The sequence below is a fragment of the Arvicola amphibius genome, chromosome 9 (assembly GCF_903992535.2).
Source record: "Arvicola amphibius chromosome 9, mArvAmp1.2, whole genome shotgun sequence".
Lineage (NCBI taxonomy): Eukaryota > Metazoa > Chordata > Mammalia > Rodentia > Cricetidae > Arvicola > Arvicola amphibius.
In genome coordinates, this window is record NC_052055.2 from 47,390,779 (window position 1) to 47,416,271 (window position 25,493).

Consider the following 25,493-nt stretch of genomic DNA (forward strand, 5'->3'; position numbering starts at 1 on the left):
TTATGTCCAACTGATGTTCATGGAACTGACCGGGAGTCTGAGAGGCTCTTTTGTTAGTGTTTGCTTGTTTGTTTATTTTAAAGATTAGTTTTTATTTTATGTGTATAGATGTTTTACCTGTATGTGTGTATCTACAACACATACATGAAGTGCTTGTGGGCCCTGGACCAGAATTAGATGGTTGCAAGCCACTTTGTGAGTCAATTCTGGATCCTGTGGAAGAGCAACAGTGCTCTTCATTGCTGAGCCCTCTCTCTAGATTCTGGGTGTTGTGTTTTGTTTTGTTTTTTTGTTTTGTTTTGTTTTGTTGGTTGGTTGGTTGGTTGGTTGGTTGGTTGGTTTTTGGTTTTGGGTTTTGGTTTAGATTTTTCAAGACAGGGTCTCTCATACTGTATAACAGTCCTAGCTGTTCTGGATCTCTCTTTGTAGACAAGGCCTCGAACTCTCAGAGAGAGATCCACCTGCCTCTGCCTCCCAAGTGCTAGGATTAAAGGCTTAAGCCACCACTACCCAGCCCTAGCTTCTGGTTTTTAGAAATAGTTTCTGCTTAGATCTCAAACTGGCTTAGAACTCATTTTGTATCCCAGACCAGCCTCAAACTCATGATCATCCTTCCTCAGTGTCCCAGGTGCTCACATAGGAATCTTAAATGATAAGGGTTTTGTTTTGTGTGCTAGGAATCAAACGGTCTTGTGCGTGGTAGTCAAGGACTGAACCATTGAACTACATTCATATTCTTTTATGCTACTTTTTTTTTCAAGACAGGGTTTCTCTCTGAAACAGTCCTGACTGTCCTGTAACTCATTTTGTAGACCAGGCTGGCCTCAAACTCACAGAGATCTGCCTGCCTCTGCCTCCCAAGTGCTGGAATTAAAGGCGTGTGCCACCACCACCCATATATTTCCTTTTAAAAAATACCCTCAGTATTTTTCATTTCGTTATTATTCTGTGATTTTTTTAATATTTACTAGTATTTTGCCTACGTATATGTCTATGTGCCACATTATTTCTTGCTGTCCAATAAGGCCAGAACAGGGTGTCAGATCCCCTGGTACTGGAGTTACACATGGTTCTGAGCCTTCATGTGGTGCTGAGAATTTGAATCTGGGTCATCTGGAAGAGTAGTCAGTGCTTTTAACCACTGAGCCATCTCTCCATCACTCTGTCCTACCTTTTTATCCCCATGTCCAGCTCAGAATGTAGCAATATGGACATGTGTAACTCTATGAAAGTGTCACTCATTTGCCAAGAGAAAGCAAGTAACCTTTGTATCGATGGTCAGATCTGCTGATAGCAAGAAACCAGCTTGTCTGTGGTGGAGACACAGGATTTTAATCCCAGCACTGGGGATGCAGGCTGATGGATCTCTGAGTTCAAGGCCAGCCTGGTCTACAGAGTGAGTTCCAGAACAGCCAGAACTACACAGAGAAACCCTATCAAGAGAGAAAGAGAGAGAAGCCATCACTCAGATATCTATTTGTCACAGCTTGGCGCAATTGCCTATGCCTTGCTGGAAGGAGCCGGAAAGGCTGACTCCTCCAACACGCCCCCATGGGACCTTTGCATTGGCATCACTGATGTCAAACTGCAGAGGTATAGCCTGAGATGGTGTGTATCACTGTGATCAAGCAACTATAACCTAGAAAGAACATGCTTCTCAAATCCCTTGCTTGTTCTCACATGCAGGTTTAAAGAAGGGTTTGAAAATTTTTAAATGTAGGGCAGGGCTGAAGAGATTGTTCAGACAGAGGCTAATAGCACTGGCAACTCTTCCAGAGGTCCTGAGTTCAGTTCCCAGCAACCACATGGTGGCTCACAACCAAGTATAATGAGACCTGGTGCATGCAGGAATACATACAGGCAGAACAATTTATACATAGTAAATATTTTTTTTATTTTTCCATTCAAATATTTACACTTTCTTCCCTCCTCCCAATTCCCTCCCGCTCCTCCCTCCTCCCTCCCCGCTTTAGAGAGGGCAAGGAACCCTGCCCCGTGGGAAGTCCAAGGCCCTTCCCCCTACATCCAGGCCTAGGAAGCTGTGCATCCATATAGACTAGGGTCCCAAAAAGCCAGAACATGCCATAAAGCCAAGTCCCAGTGCCTGTATCAATGGCTTCTCAGTCAGCCCCCATTGTCAGCCACAATCAGAGAGTCTGGTTTGATCACGTGCTCATTCAGACCCAGTCCAGCTGGATTGGGTGAGCTCCCACTAGAACTGGCAGACTGTCTCAGTGGGTGGACCAACCCCTTGCGGTCCTGACTTCCTTCTCCCTCCTTCTGCCCATCAGCTGGACCTTGGGAGCTCAGTCCGTTGCTCCGATGAGGGTCTCTGTCTCTATCTCCATCTGTCACCGGACGAAGATTCTTTGGTGATATTCGAGATAATCATATTTTTTTAAAATGTAGGACAAGAAGGTTACAACAAAAGTGCTGAAGACTGAAGCAGGCACTGAACTTGAGCTGTCATTAAGAACTGAGGTTCTCGGGCTAGAGCAAAGATTTGTGAACCACAGCAGATTTCCACTAACTTTAGGCTACGAAAGCAGAGCTGGGGAGATGTTACTAGTGGTGTCCCAGGCTTTGCCTATGGCCACATGGCTCCTGTGTGCCTTCCTGAGCATCACATGCAAAGACTTTTTGGGCATTTGTAGTGATCTGAAGGAGAATGTCCCCTAGAGGCTCATATTTCTGAATTGTTGGTCCCTAGTTGATGGAACTGTCCACATTCTAATGTTCTATTCTTCCAAAGTCCAACAGAATTATCCATTAAGCCCTGCATACAGCATGCTGACACTTCTGTAGCCCACAGTTCCAAAAATGTTCTGAATTCCTCCTGCAAACCAACTGCAAAGGCCCGAGATGACATGGTCAGGTTTAATCACAGCAATGGCCACACTTCTCTCGTACCAGTTTTCTGTATTAGTTACTCCCACGTCACTTTGAGACACCTGACAAAACAGCTCAGGGAGTTGACAAAACAATGCAGGCACTTGGTGCTATGAACCCCTCCTAGCACCACTCTCATGGTGCCCCATATGTCTGGGTTCGTTGTGCGTTCATTTTCATGGAATTCTAGGAAGTCTTTAATTTCTTTATTTCTGCCTTGACCCAGTAGTCACTGAGTAGAGAGTGTATATGAGTTTCCATGAGTTTCTAGGTTTTCTGTTGTTGAAATCCAACTTTAACCTGTGGAGGTCTGATAGGAGACAGGAATTATTTCTGGCTCATGATTTCAGAGGATTTCAGTCTATCATGGTGGGGAAGACATGGTGAATAACTTAATTCCTGGCAACGGAACATGTGGCAGAGATTGTTCATCACAGGACTGGAAAGCAGGGCTGGAAAGGCCCTTCAACAGCCTTCAGAAGCCTACTCTGCCAACTGAGTCCCACTTTCTAAAAGTTACCCAAAATAGTGCCACCAGCTGTGGACCAGGTGCTCAAAAGTATGAGAAGGAGTGTGTTTCAGACCAAAACCATAGTAGTATTTGGGTTAACTGTAATAGGTATATATCTTGATTTTTACAATGTTATTTTTAATCTTATAACATGTTTTAAAGGTGGAGAAAATAAAAATCCTTCTGCGGAATGTGGACTTGACTGACATAAAGGTTGGCTCAGTCGAGGAGTTCCAGGGGCAAGAATACTTGGTCATTGTCATTTCCACTGTAAGTTCTCTGTGGCCAGCTGACATGTGCTTGAAATCGCTGGTTATTTAATGAATGACAGATACATTCAAATAAAATGGTAGAACCTAGTTCACAGTTTAACAGACTGCACTGCAGGCTAGAGACTCTGCTACTAGACTCAAGTGTTTCCAAAAGTGGTAACTATACTACATTTTTTAACAAAACTCCAAAGATCAAACCAGGTGGTGGTGGCAGAGCACACCTTTAATCCCAGCACTGGGGAGACAAAGGCAGGTGGATCTCTGTAAGTTCAAGGCCAACCTGGTTCTACAGAGTGAGTTCCAGGACAGGCTCCAAAGCTACGGGGGGATGGGACGGACGGACCGGGAGCCCAACTGAAAAGAGTCTAGGAAGAAACAGCCAATGCATGGAGGAAGAATAAACTAGTGAAAGACAGATGAGGTTGTGCAGGCTTTTGATCCCAGCATTTCAGAAGCAGAGGCAGGCACATGTCTGTGAGTTTGAAGCCCCCTGGTCTATATAGTGAGTTCCAGGACAGCCAGGGCTACATAGTAACATCCTGCCTAAAAAAACAAAACCAAAAGAAAAGGAAAAAAGATAGTGAAAGACAAACAGCTAGAGAGCAGAGTGCATCAGATGGCCAAAGACAGCCTAAACATTTGCTTTTATACCACCACACAAGGACAGCTTAGCTCTCAAACCACTGACTTTTAATTTTCAAAGTATCCCCATTGCAAGTTCATGCTAACTGCTGAGTGAAAATTCAGATGCAAAAAAGAAAATGAAGACCCAGACAGAACCTGTTAGCATCTGAGGGACTTTCTGTCTGCAGACAGAATTGTGCTGTCACCAGCCCTGTCTCACTTTTTAAACACAAATGAGGTCATGTTGCTTCTTAACCTTTCTGGTTTTGTGTTAAAAAAAAAAAACTTGAAATACCATTTCTATTCATCTTTATGTCTTGTAGGTACGGTCAAATGAAGATAGATTTGAAGATGACCGTTATTTTTTGGGTTTCTTGTCCAATTCAAAAAGATTTAATGTTGCAATCACAAGACCCAAAGCATTGCTAATCGTTCTGGGAAACCCTCATGTCCTTGTCAGAGTGAGTTTACAGAACACTGGGCTGCCATGTCTTGATGGAGGAACGGGGAGGATACAGGTCGCAGGAAATGACTTCTGAGGTCAAACATGCACCTGGCACCAGGAGACTCTGGGCCTTCACTCACTTGGCTCTCTTCTTTCCTCAGGATCCCTGTTTTGGAGCGCTGCTAGAATACAGTGTTACCAATGGTGTCTACACAGGGTGTGATCTACCTCCCGAACTGCAGGCTCTCCAGAAGTGAGCTCTCCAAACCCACTGAAGCCTCAGGACCAGCCTGGATGCCTTTTTGACTTTTCCTGACCCCTGGACTACAGCAGCCTCTGTCCTGGAGTATAGTGGTCAATGTCACTCCACCCTTGTTACCTGAATAGGTAACAAAGCACCCAGGTAGAAGCACTGTGGAGGAAAGTGCTTTTGTGCTCACTTGTCCAGTGTCAGGATCTGTGGGGTACAGAAGAGTCTGGCCTGTTGACAAGGAGACATTGTGCCTCGCTCTAGGGACCCTTAGGTCCAGATGTGCTTCAGTCTTCTATGACTCTTGTGGCTTCCTGGTCTCAAGACTGAACACGGTGTAGGTAGGACCACTGAGTCAGCTGAGCTGCTCCTGCTTCCTTTTACTGACCTTGGTTCACAACAGTTTGTTTCTGCCAGTGGGCAGTCACTGCCACTACCCTCCCCCAAATAAACACTACAGTAACCCCAACCTCTTTCTGTCTCTGAATCCACCTGCCTCAGTGATAAGGGTTTTGTCTTTCATTTGCACCCTGCTGGCTACAATCTCTGGAGTCTGCTCTGCCATCGTCTGCTCTGTCCTGATGTAGATGTATGTGAAACAACAGGAAAGACCAGCTCCACTTACCTGAGAACCACAGGCCACAACTGGCTGTGTTGCAACACCTGAGAACTGAGAAGGGTGTTGGATGGGATGAAGCCCGCCTAGACCCCAGTATTTCTGGAAAGGGGCAGTCAGTAAAGGCCCATACTAGAGCCCTGCCTGTCCTCCCTGGCCTGTCCCTGCATTCAAGTAGATGCCAGTTTGTAAGATCCTTCATGCATTAGGTGAGACAGGCTCCTTGATGAACCAAACTGGACTTCCAAGTCTGCTCTAGAGGCACTAAGAAAAGTAAAATTTCACCAAGCTTCCTCCCCCTATCTTAGGGGAGGCCAGGACAAGTTCTGTGGCTCTGCCATGGTCTACTGTAGGCACTGCTGCCAAAAGAACTGCACTTGGAGGTGGGGTCTTTCAGAACCCGGTGGGCAGCAGTGTGGAGCTTAGCCCTTTTGTGCAGGTGAGGACTGTCTCCCTGATGAGAGTTCCTACTCCCTCAGTCCTGCAGCACCCCTTACTGCACAGGGCTGATGGAACCCTTATGCCCAGATCCTGGGTGCATAGAGAGATCCCCACAGAGGCTTCTGCTCTAAAAGCCTGCACCCATCCTATTACAGTGTTCTCCCTCCACCATAGGGACTAAACCTGGCTAACTAGAGCACAGAGGGATAATCCCCCCAGAATTTCAAGAGTCTCTACTACCTCAGGACCACAATGGGCAAGGTACTTTCCTCAGGCAGAGAATGGAGAGTCTTAGGTGAGGGGCTTTGGATGGAGCTGAGAGTGGCACAGGCCAGCCAGCCTCCAGCCAACTTTCTCCATTCTTCTCTCATAGGCATAGTGATGTTCTCAGCAGGAGTCACAGCCCTTCCCCATCCCAGGAAAAACCACAACCTTCATCCTGCCCATGGCCTCTGGATCCGTGAAGCTGCTGTCCCTTAGTGAGCCTTTTCAGCTTAATTGCTGCCAGGCCTCCACATCTGTGTCATCTTTTGATCCAGATCAGAACTCAGTTGCAGTGTGGCCACCAAGAAAGGCCTTAGACCTTAGCTATATGAGCAAGTGAGAGCAGGAACAATGACAGGGTTAACACCAAGAGATAACTAGCAGGTTCCAGGAAGGGAGCCAGTGATTAGGAATGTCAGGTCGATGACAGTCCATCAGTGACCTAGTCTACTGAGTACCCAGCTAAAGTTAGTTATGAACCCATGGGCCTCAGCACCTTTCTACCCCAGAAATACCCACCCAGCTCAGGGTAACCACATCTGTTCCCGCTTGAATGGAACATCCTATGGCTGAGACAGGTGTAGGGCATACCTCAGAATCTAGAGAGCGCTGGGATCAAAGGCAAGGTGGGCCAAGGTTAGCAGCATCTCAGTCAGGAACAGAAGCCAGGAGGGATCACTGTATGGGACGTTATACAGAAGTACAAGAACACTTGTGCCCCCCTCTTCACCTGTCAAGTCCAATTTGTGCAGCCCATGTATTGATGTGCAGCCTTCCATTGGAATGTGGTCCATTTGCCAGAACAACATTCTTAAACTGACTCCTCAGCAGCTATCTGCTGCCACTTGCTCCCTGGCTAGCAGTAAGACTTCATGTCTAACTCATGTCTCCACACTTATTCATGCTGCCAGAACTGATGTGCATTTGCATATGCAGCTGCCCTGCTGTTTCTGGAGGACACTGTTTCCTTGTATTTATCTACCACCTCTGACTCTTCAAACTCTTCCTGCCCCCTCTTTAGCAATGACCCCTGAGCCTTGGGAGACAGGATGTGATGTCCATGTCCCAGTTTAGGGCTGAGCATTCCATTCTCTTATTCTCTGCGTCTTAGCCAGTTGTGGGTCTCTGTATTAATGACCATCTACTGCAAATAGAAGCCTCACTGATGAGGGCGGAGAGGTGCACTAATTAATCAGATTAATTAATACAGTGTTCATTTAGCAGAATAATAGTAATGGGATCTGCCATAGAGCCTGCGACTCATCTAGCCACAAGTTCTAGGCCCAACAATGGTTGCCAGGTGTGGGTTCACCTTGTGGAGCGGAACATAAATCCAATTAGAAATGGTTGGTTACTCCCATGATGCCTATAGCACTACTACATCAGTGGGCGTTGTTAAGTATTTTTCCTTGACCAACAAACCTCTCCGCCAACACAGTAATCCCAATCAGACCAAATCAGACCGAATTAGAAGATGCCCAGACTTAATGGGTGCCAGCACTCCCGGGTGGCCCCCCAGGAAGACACAGAGAGGGGAGCAGAGTAACAAAAGACCACGGAAAACCAGGAGACCACTTGTTCATTCTCTGGGGGGTAGTTTAAATGGCCTGTGGACGTGGTCTTGACCCTCCCTGAGGAGGGGTCACCATTTGGCCGGCTTTCTTGAAGGTGGAGTCTAGACTGTGGCCGCTCCCAGGGGAGGGGGCTTGGAATGGAGTTTTCTGCCCAACATTTCAGTATGGATGCCAGGGGGTTGGGGTGAAGCCCCCAACTAAATAGGCGTTTTGTACCAGACCAGCCATTATTATAGCTTGCAGGGCTTACAACTAGATAATACTGTTGCTTACTTTCTTCCCCTTGTAGTGTACTTAGCACTATATAGCACTGTGAAAGCTAGCCAGTAGGAATGGAGCTTCCAGGTCAGGACCTGCTCCATTTCTCCATATCCCATGACTAACGTATGTGGTATATCCAGCACTAGGATCTCACTATCAAGTTCTGGTAACCAAGAACAACGGTAGTGTAACCAAGAACAACGGTAGTGTAACCAAGGACAATGGTAGTAGCCTGTAATGTTTGGTATCTGTACAAATTCAGTGACTAACAACTCCAAAAGAAGTAACCCATTCCTGGTACTAGCCTTTTATTTGTCAGCCTCTGGTATCTAGTAGGGGCATTGTTGCCCCACTATTGGGCAACTCCATTTAAACACTGACTTTTGTCTCTATTATTTTGTTATGTATATGGGTATTTTGCCTGCATGTATGTCTGTGCAACACAAGTGCAGCGCCTGCAGACTAGAAGAAGGATCCAGTCCTCTGGAACTGGAGTGGTACACTGTTGTCAGTGGCCATGGTGCTGGGGGAAACTCCATGGACCTGAGTTCAATTCCCAGCACCCACGTAATGGCTTATAATGTCTGTAACCTCAGTGCCAGGGAGTTGTTCTGACCTCAGTGGCCACTGCATGCAGGTGGCACATATACATACATGCAGGCAAAACACCCATACATATAATTTTTAAAAAATAAGGCTGTCCACTTAGAGTGGATAGAGCACTTTGAGAGGCATATGTACAAATAGCTAACAAGGGAGACATTTGGAAAATGAAGGAACTACAGGTCAGAGAAGATAACTCACTGAGAAGTGGTCAGTCAGTCTGCAAAAGCCCCAGTCATCAGAGAAGGGCAAACAGAAAAACAGTGCAGAGCGTGGAAGGTTATGGAGTTTAAACAGCACAGCCCTTCTGAGAAGCCAAGGAGGGTGCAGGGAATACTCAGAGGCCTCAAAATGACTGCATGGGAAACCTGAGTTGATGGCTTGTCAGTAACTGGGGCATCTCAGTGCAGCCAGGAATGGGGAGTGAGATGCGTTTAACATCAGCAGGGAGTAAGGTGAAAACAAAATCAATGGAAGCAACAATGCATCCTTCACAGGTCAGAGTCGCACCACAGAGGGGACAGTTGCCCCCCTCCGGGTTCTGATTTAGTCCGTGGAGATGTTTCCAGGCAGCTAATGGATAGTTACTAAAGTTAACTGCTTCAGGCACACAGACAAGAAAGATGATGATGGAGGATACTGAGCCAGGGAATCCCGCAGGAGGCCAAGGCCACAGAAGTTTGTGTACAGTAGCTCCTGAGGACAGCACATGTGGGTGGCCCAGGGTGTCAGATGACAATCAGCGTGATAGCAGGAAACCCCCACGAGCTGGCACAGCTCCATGAATGTTGATTGTGGGTGAAGTGGCTGGGTGCTGGGTTAGCAAGCAAGCATGCATATCCGCACGGGGTGACAGGGTAACGTCCCATCACAGTGGTTAACTGAGCGCCCCTGGGTTCAGGGACATGGCTGCAGTAAAGAGGCATATGGGAGGGAGCCTTGGAGAGGACGCTCCACATTTTTGTGCAGGCTCTAGCCTGGGAAAAGGGTCGGGTTTTCTTGCCCATGTCTGCAAGACCTCACAGGGCAGCCTCTGCGCTCCTGAGGGAACCAGGGTCGAGTGAGGAACAAGAGAGCTGAGGTGTAGAACTAGAAACCCAAACCTCAGGCCACCAGGCAAGATCTAACCCCACAGTGGGCGATCCGTCCCTTTCAGTGCCCAGAGCTAGAGAAGCCGGTGCTCGGCCCAACCCTGATGCTAGAGGATGGTCACTATGAACTCCGTTCTTTCATTTAATTTTTTAAAATTTTTTATTTAATTTTTTTTTTTTTTTTTTTTGCAAAGTCATCGCCAACGCCGCAGCTACGTGTTAGGTGGGGGGGGCTGGGGGCGGAGCCACGCCGCGGAGTTGCCGCAGGTAAACAGCCCCCCTCCCCGGCGGGAGCGGGCCCCGCGGCCCAGGCAGGAGAGCCGCCGCCGCCCCCGGGAGGGACGCAGGGCGCGGGCGGGCTACAGCGCACAGAGGGGGCGGCGGCGGCCCGGCGCCCTGGCAGCCCGACCCCTCTCGTGGGGCGGCAGACCCCCCGAGCCCCGCCACATCCCCGCTGACATCCCCCTTCCGGCGCCCCGCGCCCCCGCGGTCTCAGTCCCCGTCGCCCCCCGCCGCCGCCCTCTCCGGCGCGCGGCCCCGCCCGCGCCCCCCGCCCGTACCCCGCCGGGCCGCGCCCCCGCCCCCCATGCACCACCTCCTGGAGCAGTCGGCGGACATGGCGACCGCGCTGCTGGCTGGCGAGAAGCTGAGGGAGCTGATCCTGCCTGGCTCGCAGGACGACAAGGCGGGCGCGCTGGCCGCGCTGCTGCTGCAGCTCAAGCTGGAACTGCCGTTCGACCGCGTGGTCACCATCGGCACCGTGCTGGTACCCATCCTGCTGGTCACCCTGGTCTTCACCAAGAACTTCGCAGGTGAGGCAGGGCGCGCGACCGCAGGTGTTTAGCGCCCAGCGCTCCGAGCGCGCTCGCTCTCAGCGCCAGGCAGCTAGCTCCTGCTGGACCGCACCCACCTGGCCAGGCGGTGAGGCATTGCCCTCGGGTTTCATCCCAGACCTTGGGCAGCACCTCAGTCTGGCATGAGGGGTTGAAGGGAGACTGGGCCTCCTGGAGAGCCCTCCTCTGTTTTATTGTTGTTCTGGCTTTGCATTCCTTCAGCCTCAAGCCATGAGGAGAGTAGGCCTGTCATTGGGACATGGGGTCTGAGTTGTAGAATGTCACACTGTGGACTGAGGCTTGGAGGAGTAGCCAATGAGGACCAGAGAAGGATGTTGTAAGTGTTGAGAGCCACTGCCCAGGGATAGTGAAAATCCCATGATGCTTCACGGTATTCACGGGGCGTGTAGTATAGGAAAGTGAGGGTACTCCTGAGGAGCTCTGAAGTACCCCCTCCAAAGGTTTTCTGCAGAAGAGGCCAGACATGACTGACCCTGGAGGACATCAAGCAATGATGGCCCAAGAGGCCCACCCTTGGCTGGCAAAGGCGGTGTAGGTGGAAGCTGGGGCAGGTCAGGAAAGAGACTGAAGTGTTAAGTCACGGGGGCCAGGTGTAAGAGGGAGCATGTGGGTGCAACTGTGGTCATACTCAGGAAAGTGCCCATGCACGGTGGGCCCTGCCTAAGGCGACAAGACCAGAACAGACCAGTGAGCCAAAGGAGGCACTAAGGGAGCTGCCTTCTGGTTTCACACATAAACAGGAAATAGCATATCCCACCTGGGGCTGAGCTGAGGCAAGGACTCAAGTCTGGGTATCCGCATACACCGGGCTAATGTGTGGCCCAGAGGTGCCAGTTTCACAGCAGGAGGAAGGCAGCCAGGGCTCTAGAGTTCCTCTGGAGGGGCAAGTCGCTCTGCCCTCGGCAGCTCCTGGGCAACCAGAGCAGGTATTTTGATACCCATTTCTCTACCATCCTCCACAGGTGCCTTACCTTTCAGGAAACTCCAGGACCTAGAGATGTCCAACCTGAGAGGAGGCGTTCTTCAGACTGCTTAACACTGCCTCAAGGGTGGAGGAAGTTCTCCTGGTCTCCATCCTTGCACACCAAAGGCTCTGACACTCAGGATTAGATGTCCCCATAAGCAAGACAGAAGAATGAGGGCACAGTGGGGCCTCCCGTCACACCCAGGTGTGTGCACAAAGGGGCCTTTGGCCCAGCTGGTCACAATGCCAGCCATGGGGTGGCTGGCTTACAACAACAGACATGCGCCTCGCAGTTCTGGGGGCCAGAAGCCCAAAATCCAGGTGTGGGCAGGGCTGAGTTCTCTCTGAATGCCCTAGAGATGACAAGGACCCTTTCTTTTTTCCTGATTAGCTGGTAGCTGCAGACCATCTCTGGTATTCCGGATGGCCTGTTGCTTTATCACCCAAGCTTCGTGTCTGCCCGCTATTGGGGATTTCCCCATGTCTGTTTCCGTCCCTTGAGTCACCAGGATACCGTGGGGTTGGGGTTACTCTACTCCATTCTCATTTACATCTGCACAGACTCTGTCAGTCCGCAGGTACAGGCTAGGAGTTCAGCAGATACTTGGGACCACAGCTCTCCTTATAACGCACACAGTAGGGTAACCTCAGATGTGGGTATATACATGGATTGGGCCATTTCGGTGAATCCCTTGACGTTAGCCCTACCCTCAGACACTGCCAACCCGGCTTGTCACCTGTGAGAACACCAAACTCCCTACATCCAGCCGGGCCTAGAACCATCAGGATGTCCCCGGAGTCAGCCCTGACTCTGGACCTGTTCCTTCAAACCTCCTGTGCTTTCTCTCAGAAATGCATGTGCCCTCCTGAGGTCCACATGTCTAAGCCCATCTACCCATGCTAAACTAGTTCTACCACAAGTATGAGGAGGAGTTCTGGCCCGCTGCAGCATGGACAAGCAGCTATACTTGACCAGTAATCCTGCTCTTTTCCAAAGATAGAGAAACTGAACAACCAGCCTTAATCCTACCCTTGGTTCTCCCTGACCTCCTGCACAATTTTGAAGCATTGACTGCTTCTCTTGCCTTTGATTGATATTCAGAACAGTACAGTAGCTTCTTGTGGCTCTTCATCATCCTTTTGCCCCCACAGAAGCTAGAAGCATCCAGGGACCTCAGACACAAGAGAACCGAGTCTGGGAGAAGGGTGCCTTAATGGTTCCTTCTCCCGAGGCCCATCAGAGTGTGGGAACCACTTGGTGAGAACATAGGAGAAGGTAGGACAGGTGCATACTCAGGACCCTGTGCCAGGGCTCTGACTGGGACCTACCTGAAGGATTTTGGACTTCTGGTCTCCAGATCTGTGAGGTACGTGTCTGCTGTTTTAAGCCAGCCACCCCACTGCTAGTACTGTGACCAGTGTGACCAACGGTCCCTCCATTTTTTTCCTGCGTACACCCGGGTTCTGCCTATGGGGGCATTCAATCCTGAACGTCAGCAGAGGGTGCCGTGTGGATACCCTCTCAGGAGGAGTCTGCCCTCCTTGTCGTGGGTTCCACTGTGCTAACATAAATTTCCTTGAGCTCAGCGCTGCTGGTCCCCACCCAGCAGACCTGGAGGTAGAGCTCACAGTGGAGGGGCATCCCTGGAAAATCTCAGAGGACTCCTGTCCGGAGACCAGCTGGTGAAGGGGCCAGAACTGCTGTGAAGTAGCTCCGCTGCCGCTCAGGCAGGAGTGGGGGGCCCTTACACAAAGTCCAGAAGTGGGGGGGGGGAGAAGGCAAAGAGTCACCAATTGCTCAGACCCAGACTGATAGGTCAAATAATCAGGTCCCAGGGACTTCGGGGGACTTTTGGGTATTGCCTAGGTGTGACCATCCAGCTCACACAAGTGGGGTGTTACCCAGTATGTGTCCTGTTCTTGGTACTCTTCTTTAAAATAGGACAGCTGAAAATACCCTGTTCCCATAAGCACCGGTGAGTCCTGCACCTGGCCTCTGGACTTTTCCTGGGCACCCAGCAAGATGGATCTCATAGGGGGCCTGTGGGGTGGAGGCACTCAGACACTGGCCCCCCGAGAGTCAACCCTTTCTGTCCCAGGTATGGGAAGGCCTGCAGCACTCAGAAGTATCCGCCCATAGCACTGCAGGGAGTGCTAGGATAGAGTACTACTCCCACCTACACACACAGATGAGGCAGTCAGCCTGCCAGAAGCCAGGGCCACCTGTTATCTGCCCACACTGCGGAACGGACTAGCACAAACTCAGTGGCTTCAAACAATGTCCAAGTCTAGGGTGTGGCTCGGCAGCAGAGCACTTGCTCTGAGTGCTGGAGGTCGTAGGTTGACCCCCAGCACCTTACACACACCAAAAGGCAAACAACCGAGGCTGGTGAGATAGCTCAGCAAGTAAAGATACGGCTGAGCTAGAACCCACAGGGTAGGAGGAGAGAACCAATACCATCAGTTGTCCCCTGACCTCTGCACATGTGCCATGGCACACATTACGCCCACATACATACTCACACACACACACACGTTTAAAAACTAAGAAAAACGGTTGTCACACATTTCTGCAGAAGTGAGTATTACAATGTGGATAAAATGCAGGCAGGGCTGGTCTTTCCGGAGCTTCCAGTAGCAAGCTCATTCCCCCCTTTCAGGACCTAACTACACCATGTCATTTGGCTCAGGCCTTCTCTACCCACCCCTGCCTGCCTTTGAAAGGGACTCTTGCGATTCCATTGTCCCACTCAGGTAATCCAGGATCATCTCCCATAAAGTCCTTAATCCCAGCTGTAGAGTCATTCTTGCTACACAAAGCGACACAGTCACAAGGCCCAGAAATCACAATACGGTCATCTTGGGAGCGGTCATTCCACCATGAAGGAGTTTGAAAGGCTTTGTACCTGTCCTGGGGTTGGGGGAGCTGAGAGGAGAGTGGTAGCTATGAGCTGGCCAGAGGCAGCAGCCGCAGCAGAACCAGAGATCCCCTGAAAGGTTTTCTTCCTTCTACAAGTGACAGAGGCATAAGTGAGCTGGGCTGTATGTAGGCTGGACCCTAGGAGTGGGCTGGAGCTGTGTCTAGGGCTCAAGTGCAGCCCAACCCTGTCTGTGCTCATACCCATTTAGACCTGCTTTTCTGGAGGCTCCAACACGCACTCGGTGCTCTGTGGTTACTGTGACTCCATGCCACTGTGACGGGGTAGGCAGCGTCAGTGCTGGACTGGCAAGCAGTGTCCTTGGCTAGGAACCCCAGTGCACTCTCGTGAACAGCAGCGTGCCCAGGAGCCGAGGTATACACATTACCATGCCCTGGGGAAAGGATCCTTCAACTGCACTCCCCAGAGATATCCCTGTCTGCCTTGAAATGGACCAGGTTTTTGTGTGTCTCCTTGGTGAACACCTGTACTTACCTGGGCAAGGCTCAGCACCCCTGGGAAATCCCACGAGAGGGGCCTCAGTCAGAGAGCTCCGTGCAGCCACTGTAGTGTCTGGGTACCTGACTTCCTGCCCAGTTCAGGCCCAGCACGACGAATCCACAGCATCACCACCCTGTGGTACCCAGCCATGCGTGGACACCTGCACTCCTCTAGGTCCTTTGGTATCAGCTGTGCCATCGGAAGCACCATGTGCCTCTCCAGACACAGGCCAGCAAAGGAGGAGTTTGGCCCCACTGGATGTGCCTGTGGGAGTCAGGGGGTTTTTCCACTCACTTGTCCAGCTTGCAGCTCGGCTGGTCGTAGGGATTGGCTTGATACAGGGTGGGAGACAAATTTGCAGAGAGAAAACCATGCAACCTTCTGTGGCTTTAGGGATCAGCTGTAAGGACAAAATACATATGTGTGAATAAAATTCCGTTTTTCCAACCAAGAGAGCTGATTCCTTTGCTTTCCCTGTTTGCTCTTCTCAGAGCCCAGCTCACCCTGCCCTGGACACTGTCCTCCAGGACCTCAGGTTAAAGGGATCAGATTTCCCTGACTATCCATAGCCTCCTATTCAGCCCCTGACCATGACTAGGTGCCCAGCTCTCATGCGGACATAGCCTCAGCTTCAAGAAACCCCAATACCTGACCATCTAAGCAAGGCTCACTCTGTCTAACTCACCCACACCTCTACTGGGAACCTCCTTACCTCTCAGGACGGTATGAGGAAGACCAGTGGCCACATTGGCCCAGCCTTTTGGGCTCTCCTTGACTGGGTTCTTATGTTCTCGTAGTCCTTGACCCCTAAGCTGCTTTGAGCCTTCATGATGTGTGGCTGTGTAGGTAGATGGATATACTCCCAAATGCTGACCAAGGTCGTAGGCTAAACTAGAATGGGGCCAGGACCCCTAAATGTTGTAACTACAAGAAGAACATGCAGCCAGTGGGGTCTCTGTCCCCCACCTCTTGGGCCCCTGAAGGCATTACCTGTGATTAATGTCCGTGTTGGTTATTTTTCTAGTTGCTGTGGCAGAAACGACCTAACGGAGGAAGGATCTGGTCTGGTTCACAATTTCAGTGAATACATTCCAACATGGGGAAAGGCATATGGCTAGGGTGACTCATTCACATCGAGGTGCATACAACCCCTGTGGTCTTCCCTCAGTTTCATGCTTCTGGCTAGACCCCACCTCCCAAAGATGCCACAGACTGACCAAACACAGTGCTACCTGATGGGCACAGATGTTCAAAGGCATGAGCCTATACAGAAAATTTCATATTCAAACTTGGGCCATGGGGGCTCAAGACAGGGTTTCTCTGTGCAACAACTCTGGCTGTCCTGGAACTCTCTCTGTAGACCAGGCTGACCTCCAACTCACAGAGAGCCGCCTGCCTCTACCTCCCAAGTGCTGGGATTAAAGGCGTGTACTGCCACCACTTGACCATATTCAAACTCTTAAATTGGTCTTCCAGCTGGGCTGGGTCTCTGCCATCTTCCTATCTGTATTAACTTGAGACTAGGTACAGACAGACTAGCCAATTAGATTGTGTTACTTCCTGATCTCAACACTGATGAAGGGCTTTAAGCTGGAGCAGGAGAGGCTTCTAACTGACCTGCCCTGGGGTCAGGCTTGATGGTAAGAGCTGGCTAAGGAGGAATTGGCTTGGGTTAATGCCACAGGCAGCCATGGTCTGTGCCTAGGGATCATGACCCAGTCTGGTGGGCTCTGAGCATCCGAGTTTTCTGGAAGTGCATTACAAGCGTAAGATTGCAGCACAAAGCTGATCCTGGCCTGGTGTGAGCATGTGTACCCGCTTAAGTGCAAACAGGTCCTGTTCATTTTCAGTAAGCAGATGCATCCAGCCACTGAGCGTCCCTTGTCCGTGTCCACCAGCATCCAGAGTTCCCACATTGCCCTTCCTCCAGGGCAGGGGACTTGTGAGACCCTTTTTACCCGTCTTAGACACTCTTTTTTTCACGGAATTTGGATTTATGTGACTGCCTCTGGCTAGAGAGGAGCATCCAAGCCACTAGTCCTGCAAGTGCAAAGCCAGTAGCTGGATTGGTTTTTTGTCCTTATGGGATGCTGAAAGGGGAAGCCTGGCTGCCGGCATGGCCTGTCGTGATCCTCTCTATACCTTGGTTTGTCCTGTACATACAGTCTTTGTGGCCTTTCTAGACCAGCTCTGGTCAGTTCCTCAGTGCATACAAGCACTGGCTAACTACTTTGTAAGGACGGGAACTACACACACAACACTGTACTCGGGACACGGTGAGGGAAAACTGGCCTAAGGGGTGAGTCCGTTAGGAAACAACAGCCGTGGCATAAGGCACGCAGCTCTATGGGTGGGGCTATAGAGGCCATGGACATGCAAGAGCCCAGCCACCTGCACAGGGGATAAGTCTGAGCAGAGATGGGATCGGGTCTATCCCATGCCCTTCATCCCAAGACCTGGTCTTCCTCAGGCTACTCCCACCTCTTGCCCTAGCCCATGTCTCCTCTCTACCCTCAGAGGAACCAATTTACTGTTACACTCCGCACAACTTCACCCGTGACCAGGCGCTGTACGCCCGTGGCTACTGCTGGACAGAGCTGCGGGATGCGCTGCCCGGCGTGGATGCCAGCCTGTGGCCATCGCTGTTTGAGCACAAGTTCCTGCCCTACGCACTGCTGGCCTTTGCCGCCATCATGTATGTGCCCGCACTGGGCTGGGAGTTCCTGGCTTCCACGCGTCTCACCTCCGAGCTCAACTTCCTACTGCAGGAGATTGACAACTGCTACCACCGAGCGGCTGAGGGCCGGGCCCCCAAGATTGAAAAGCAGATACAGTCCAAGGGTCCGGGCATTACGGAGCGGGAGAAGCGAGAGATCATCGAGAATGCTGAGAAGGAGAAGAGCCCTGAGCAGAATCTGTTTGAGAAGTACCTGGAGCGCCGGGGCCGCAGCAATTTCTTGGCCAAGCTGTACTTGGCACGGCACGTACTGATCCTGCTGCTCAGTGTAGTGCCCATCTCCTACCTATGCACCTACTATGCCACCCAGAAGCAGAATGAGTTCACCTGTGCCCTGGGTGCCTCACCTGACGGGCCAGTGGGTAGCGCTGGGCCCACGGTGCGTGTCAGCTGCAAGCTGCCATCCGTGCAACTGCAGCGGATCATTGCAGGTGTGGACATTGTCCTGCTCTGCTTCATGAACCTCATCATCCTCGTCAACCTCATCCACCTCTTCATCTTCCGCAAGAGCAACTTCATCTTTGACAAACTCCACAAGGTGGGTATCAAGACGCGCCGGCAGTGGCGGCGCTCACAGTTCTGCGACATCAACATCCTGGCCATGTTCTGCAACGAGAACCGTGACCACATCAAGTCGCTCAATCGGCTGGACTTCATCACCAACGAGAGTGACCTCATGTACGACAACGTGGTGCGGCAGCTGTTGGCAGCCTTGGCTCAGTCTAACCATGACACCACGCCCACTGTGCGGGATTCAGGCATCCAGACTGTGGACCCCAGTATCAACCCTGCGGAGCCTGATGGCTCGGCTGAGCCACCTGTGGTCAAGCGGCCCCGTAAGAAAATGAAGTGGATCCCCACCAGCAACCCGCTGCCACAGCCCTTCAAGGAGCAGCTGGCCATTATGCGTGTGGAAAACAGCAAGGCCGAGAAGCCCAAGCCTGTACGCAGGAAGACAGCCACAGATACACTTATTGCCCCGCTGCTGGATGCTGGTGCCCGGGCTGCCCACCACTACAAGGGTAGTGGAGGTGATCCAGGTCCCTCCCCTGCCCCATCTGCTGCCTCTGACAAGAAACATACTCGTCACTTCTCCTTGGATGTGCATCCCTACATTCTAGGTACCAAGAAGGCCAAGACTGAAACAGTTCCCCCTGCCCTACCAGCCTCCCGGAGCCAAGAAGGTGGCTTTCTGTCCCAGACAGAAGAATGTGGGCTGGGCCTGGCTGCAGCACCCACCAAAGGTAGGGAGCCAGGCCTGTGGGGGATGGGGCAGGACGGAGATTCCCAGGGAGCCCTGAGCAGGAAACTGGCAGTCCCTGTGTCTAGGGCACAGGGCAGAAAACACCAGAGAACAATGTAGATGAAGTGGCAGCCAGGCTAACTAGCTTGGTCCTAGCAGGGCCAGCTGGTGCATTGCTCCTAAGGTGAGGGGCAGGCCTCCCATAAGGCAGAGGATGGGGCAGAAGGCAGAACTGCAGTCACCAGGGACATAACTCCTTTGGTCAGTAAGGGCTTCAGGCTGATGTTAGCTGCTGCAAGGTGTGGGGGATGTTCTGCCAACAGCCCTGCTATTTCTAGATTTCTAGACAGTGAGACTTAGCCAGGCAGGCTGCTAAGTGCAAGGGTGCCTGCCATTCGTGGATGCTAGGGACCCAGCAGGATAGGTGGATAGCACTGGGAGGTCTACAGGAATGAGCTAGATGGTGAAATGCCTGTGTTCCTGCCTGTTTGCAGATGCTCCGCCCCCCGAGAAGGAACTCCCATACCCCACAGAGCCTGCCCTGCCAGGGCTTCCATCTGGGGGCCCGTTTCACGTCTGTTCACCCCCCACGGCTCCTGCTGCTGCCCCCCTGTCACCAGGCAGTCTGGGCAAGGCTGACCCCCTCACCATCCTGAGCCGAAATGCCACTCACCCCCTGCTCCACATCAGCACGCTATACGAGGCCCGGGAAGAGGAAGATGGAGGTCCCTGTGCACCCTCAGACATGGGCGACCTCCTCACCATTCCCCCACCCCAGCAGATCCTCATCGCCACCTTCGAGGAGCCAAGGACAGTTGTGAGTACTGTGGAGTTTTGAGGGGCAGGGCCTCCCAGGCCGCCAAAAACTCTCTGCATGAGCCAGGGATGGCCCAGCTGAGCCTTGCCTTGAGTAGACCTGAACTCGGCTCACCGGTACTGCCCACACCCCCAGCCTCCTGTCTGCATGCCACGGGGCCCAGCACTCCTTCCACCCGGCTCACCATGGCATCCACAGGTGCAGGCTGGGGCAAGAGCGCCAGGTAGGGGGTAGGATGCCCCCCAGCATCAGCCCCCCCCCCCCCGCTACGTACTGGGCCGCAAGCGGGAGAGTTTATTTTTCTCGTGGGTTTTGTTGTGTGCTGAGACAGCTCAGCAGACCTAGTGAAGCCCGGCCTAGGGTGTGTAAGGGAGATGCTGAGAAACGTGGCACTGGCCTCAGGACAGAACCCCCAGGGGTCACTCATTTAAGGGCCTGGCCCCTGCAGAGGGACTTGATGCCTTCAGGTGGGGGAACCGAGGGCTGCCCCAGGTCCAAATCAACATGCACTTTCTCCTCATAGCCTGACACACACTTTATTTTACTATGATTACTGTAACTGACGAGCTTCTTTATCATCAGGAGAATTAGGGTGCATTTCAAGCAAAGGATGGTGTGTGTGAGTGGCACACGCAGCGGTGGGTGTAAGCGTGCAGGTCAGCAGGTGTGGGTATGAGCACCTGCCTGAGTGCTTGAGTTTGCCAGAGGGCACAGTGCCCACGCGCAAGCAAGCTCATGAGCAAGTTAGGGGGCAAGCGTGGTGTGAGTGAGCCTGAGTGTGTGTGAGTGTGCGAGTGGCGCCCACGTGAGCAGTGGGTGAGAGCAGGCATAGGCACCAGGGTGCGAGTGAGGGAGGAAATACAACGCAATAACCACATCCCCTCCCGGGTCCCCAGCTGCCGGCTGGGCTGCTTCCCATGGGAGTCCAGGCCCCACTGGCCCCACCCCTATTACCTCAGCCACGCGCCACGTGACGAAGTATTAACAAGGTAGCACTGAGCATATCAATAAATACTATTCTGATAACTCCCTGTGCTTTGAGGCCCTGCCTCCCTGTACTAGTGCTGCCTGCCCAGCCTGCAACACCCATCCACACCTGGGCATCTCTTGGAGCCACTGGGAAACAGTGGGCAGGGCCAGGCAGCCCAAGATGCAAGAACATCAGGCCTCCACCCAGAAGTGTGAGGAGGGGGACTGTGGAGCTGTGGGAGGACAGAGATGCAGAGCGCTCTCTGGGGAGGAATATAGTGTCTCGGTCACTGTTCTATGGCTGTGAAGAGACCATGACCAAGGCAATTTAAAGAAGAAAGCATTTATTCGGGGGGATCGGTTACAGCTTCAGAACAGCATGGCGGGGAGCGTAGCAGCAGGCATGGCACTGGAGCAGTAGCTGAGAAGCGGCATCCTGATCTGCAGGCAGGAAGCAGGGAGAGTGTGGGTCTGGCTTTTGAAACCTCAAAGCCCACCCCAGTGACATACCTTCTCCAACAAGGCTACATTCCCAGATTCTTCCACAACAGCCCATCAGCCAGGAATCAAACATTCAAATATATGAGCGCACGGGGGCCATTCCTCTTCAAACCACCGCATACAACTTGGCCCCAGGCCATTAAGTGACCACAGAGGTGGCAGGATCTAGGAAGAGCTCTTGGATGGTAAGTCCTGACTGTGGCCAGGATGCACTTATCCTGTTCATTAGAAGGTCCACAGTAGGGTTTCAACCTCAGGTCCAGGGTTCAGTGAAACAAAGCTGACCCTCGAGAGCCACATGCCCTGCAGGCCAGGGTAGGTGACCCTCTGGGTCTGAACAAGAGACTCCTTGAAGACCGGTGGCTAAGGAAGCGAAGCCAGGAATTCATAAGACATCTGGGAGCATAGACTGTATATCAAAGGGGAGAGGTGAGCTGAGGTCAGGACAGCCACCTCTGTCTGGCATCTGCCTCCTGAATGCTCCTTAACTAGCCATGGGGCAATACCAAGGTGGGCAGGACAAAATGCTCCCATGTCCTCCGCTGCGGCAGCCACTGCCACAGTCAAAGCCTAAGCATGCTGACCATGCAGAGACCACATTCTGGTTAGATTATTTGTTTTAAGATGGTTTGTTATTATCCACTTAAGGCTAAAACAGATCACAGGACCCCTGCCCCCATTGATTTAGTTGGGGGGATGCTAGGCGCCAGTTCCGGGGCTTGCATATGCTAAGCAAGTATTCTATCACTGAGTTACACCTCCAGCTCAGATGCCTGCCGTAGAAAGGGCGTTTGTTGCTCACAGACAAGAGGGGACACCTCACATCACACAGGGCCACACACCAGAGAGCACCGCGGTGAGGCACTATGGGCAAGTGAAAGACAGGATCATCCAGTATGGATAGCTTCCAGGGGCACTGGGCTCACTGCTATGCCTAATTCCTGCCTTGGAGTGACTGGGGGACAGGTGGATAGTGGCCCAGACTGGGGAAGGGGTAGTGATGGGCACCACACATAGTATTACCTGCCAGCTCTGGGGAGTGGCCTGCCTTTGAAGATGGGCATCTGTCCAGAGCCAGCAAAGCTCCCAGGTCAGCAGATCAGAGTATAGAAGACAGCCAGGTGTGGTACCACAGCATTTCATTCCAGCATTCGGGAGGCAGAGACAGGTAGACCTCTCTGAGTTTGAAGCCAGCCTCATCTACATAACTAGTTCCAGGCCAGCCGGGGCTACATAGTGCGACCCTGTCTCAGAGTCAAACCAAAACCACAAACAATACATACAGAAAATGCACCCTGTCCTCGGAAAGCCCACCCTAAGCTACCGTCTCTGGCGTCTCAGGTAGCACTCAACATTTCCACACATTCCGGGAAGGGGCTTCTGAGAACCCAAAGGAACCCTGGGAGAAGAGCAGGCTGCCTCTAGGCTGCTTGCTTCCCTGGAGAAGACCCATACCCACAAATTGGCATGGCAGCTAAAGTAACAAAAACAAAACTCCGGGTGCTGGCCTCTTCCCTGTTCCCTGGCCCTCTCCGCTCACATCTGCTTCCTGCACATGGTACCTAGTGCACCCTGCATGTCTTCTACCCACTCCCCACAACTGCAGCTCAGCCTGAACACCCAGGGGCTTGGCTCAGAGGGGGAGACTCTAGGGAGCTGCTGGTCTGTGTGGTACCAAGTCCAACTGCTTTACTTTCCTCAGAGGCCCTGTTTCCCCGTTCATGAAGGCCATAGAATGTCCAGACAGTGGCCGGGACTGCTGTCCCAGAGATTATACAGGGCAGAAGTAGACATGGGAGAGGCTGGACCAATTGGAGCCACAGCTGACTCTTTGGGAGAACCAAGGCCAATAAAGTAGCCACTTCTCTCCTCTATTCTTGGATTAAACCTAGAGGGACCTCTCGGTAGAGTCCTGTCTGGAAGAGGTTGGTAAGATGAGTAAACAGTGTCTTTCTGTGTGGAGCTGACCTTCAAGGGGCTGCTTCTGGAGAAGGGGCTCAAGTAAGTGTCCTGCAACAGCTGACAAGGTGGTGGTCCTGGGCATACTACCCCCTCAGTCCTCAGCAGTGTCCTCTGGTGCCATGTTCCCATTAGCTAGTCTACCTTCCTGGAAGCAGATGGCCAAGGACCTGAAGACAGAATTGTTGTGATCCCTGGGGTCACACTGAGCTGAGCCCCTTGCCAATTTGGGCTCCTTTTCTGGCCTCTACCCCAGCTCTGCTTCTATGGGGCCTGTCTGGTTCAGGCTGTCTCTGCTGTTCTCAAACCCGAGCTTTCCTATTGGCACCCCTTAAAGCTCACTGGGAACCCAGGAAAGCCTTCCACACTCTGCACTCACGGTGGCTTCAGAAAGCTTCTTTCTCTTCCGTGGCTCTGGCCACGTTGAACCCTTTCACGGCAAGCCTCGCCTGCACTGGCTCCCTGTATGATTCACCTCAGAAAGCCCATCCAGTGGCTGCTTGCCAAACAATGCGGCCTCCTCCCATCTGGCCAACTCTGTGACAAGTAACCCACTCGCCTCGTGGCAGACCAGAACCCACTCGAACAAAAAGCACACGGGAGCAGCTGTTGGAGGGCAGAATTCAAGCTAGCATGCTGTTCTCCCAAGCAAAGTCTAAGATATAGGGGAGACCTGGGCTCTCCCAGCTGGGGGTCTGCCATAGTTTCCCTGCCCGTTATGGCTGGAAATGTCCCCCTCCAGACACCATTTCCTATTCCGGGCCCCTGTAGACACCAGCAGGTTAGAGGGCATCTCTGGTTTTCATCACCTTCCTTCCCCAACAGCCACTTAGCCAAAATAGAATTCTGGCACTTCAGGGTCAGCATCTATTTTAAATGTCACCCCATTTAATGTCTTCTGCCTCCTTCCCCCTTTCCCTAGGCAGGGCAAATGGGAGGTGACACCATAGTCTGCCCACAGAAAAGGACAGGCTCAGGGGGATCAATCCAAACAAGAACTGGAATCCAGGCCCCTCCTGGCCACTAGCCTAGCACTAAGCTTTTCAACTGGTCCTGGGACAGTAAACTCACTGTGCCTTGTGATCAAGTAGAGAGGGCCTGGCAGTCTCTCAGCCCTAAGCCCATCCTGCCTCCTGTTGAGCTGCATGAATGTGGCAGAGGAAGCCAGAAGAGGAGAGGTGACCACAAAGCACAGGTATGAAAGTGAACAACAGGGACAGATCCGAGACCCCCAGAACAAAGATGTGTGTCACTAAGGAGCAAGGAAGGCAGAGGTCACCTGGAAGCCAGGCCCCTTGGGGGATCAAGAAGCTGTATGGGGGAGATGGTGACAAGTTGCACAGCAAATACCTGCCACTCGTCTCCATATGGGCCTCTTGTGTAACAGCCTGCTGGAGGGAACCCTGCCTGGTGCAGAAAGGATTAACTCCCTAGCGATAGCGAGGTTCTAGAAGGGCCATTCAGAGGACCAATATCAAAGGCAGGGTCTCCAAAACCCAGGGCCAGGGCTGCAACCTTTCCCCTCTTGGAGTCTGAAAGGATTGTATGGGGCAGTTGAGAAATGAGCGGAGCTTACTCCCTGTTTGGAAGGTCTATCAGGGCCTGCTCTGGGTTGTCGCTGTCTTGCCCCAACAATAGCTTGTCTTAGGGCACTCAAACGGCTTCTCCCATCCACTCACCAACATTGGGCGGGAGGACCAGCAGCCCTCTGCAGCCTCAAGACCCGGCCTGAGTGGGCCAACTGGCCCCACCCCCTGTCCTGTTCCAAAGTGCAGTTGGAGACTGGCTACCCTGATACTGGGTACTGGCCAGGCTGTCACTGGGGCCCCGCCCACCCAGAGACCCTGCAGTTTCCAGACTCTCGGTCATATGCAGCGGAACTCGCGAGGTCCTGAAGGCCTTGATGACTGACTTGGCCAGCTTCTTGCTCCTTAGTCCTGTTCTTGAGCCTCTCCACCTGGCTGCGTGCGATCCTCCAAGGAAGCCATAAGGGCTCATCATACGATCCCTAGTTTCTGTCCCTTTCCAGCGCTGCGGACTGTTCCCTGAACGCTAGGCCACCGTATGGACACCTAAAGAACGCAGCCCCATTGCACAGACTTGGCTGTGGGGCCAGCACCCCGCAGGGTGTCCCCGGTTGCGCTCTAGGACCTGAGGGCGTCGGGCCGGTAGGCGGAGCCCTGCGCTTA

The 25,493-nt window shown here is 52.3% G+C and overlaps 2 protein-coding genes and 1 long non-coding RNA gene across 3 annotated transcripts in view; 2 read left to right on the forward strand and 1 right to left on the reverse strand.

Moving 5' to 3' along the window:
• Mov10l1 (Mov10 like RISC complex RNA helicase 1) overlaps positions 1-5,460 on the forward strand; it is an 80,761-nt gene extending 75,301 nt beyond the window's left edge. Inside the window, exons 24-26 of the mRNA XM_038342984.1 lie at positions 3,563-3,670; positions 4,620-4,757; positions 4,903-5,460. Of these exons, the coding sequence (XP_038198912.1) occupies positions 3,563-3,670; positions 4,620-4,757; positions 4,903-4,998 (342 nt within the window). The 3' untranslated portion in view covers positions 4,999-5,460. The remainder of the gene's footprint in view (positions 1-3,562; positions 3,671-4,619; positions 4,758-4,902) is intronic.
• Positions 5,461-10,427: 4,967 nt separating this feature from the next.
• Positions 10,428-19,896, forward strand: Panx2 (pannexin 2). Its single transcript, XM_038342429.1, has 3 exons — positions 10,428-10,653; positions 17,596-19,059; positions 19,553-19,896. The coding sequence occupies exons 1-3, from the start codon at positions 10,428-10,430 to the stop codon at positions 19,894-19,896; spliced, it is 2,034 nt and encodes a 677-aa protein (XP_038198357.1).
• Positions 10,509-25,449, reverse strand: LOC119822834. Its single transcript, XR_005286848.2, has 3 exons — positions 21,355-25,449; positions 18,163-18,421; positions 10,509-15,478 (listed from the first exon to the last, which is right to left on the reverse strand). It is a non-coding gene; the product is annotated as an uncharacterized LOC119822834 (long non-coding RNA).
• Positions 25,450-25,493: the final 44 nt, after the last annotated feature.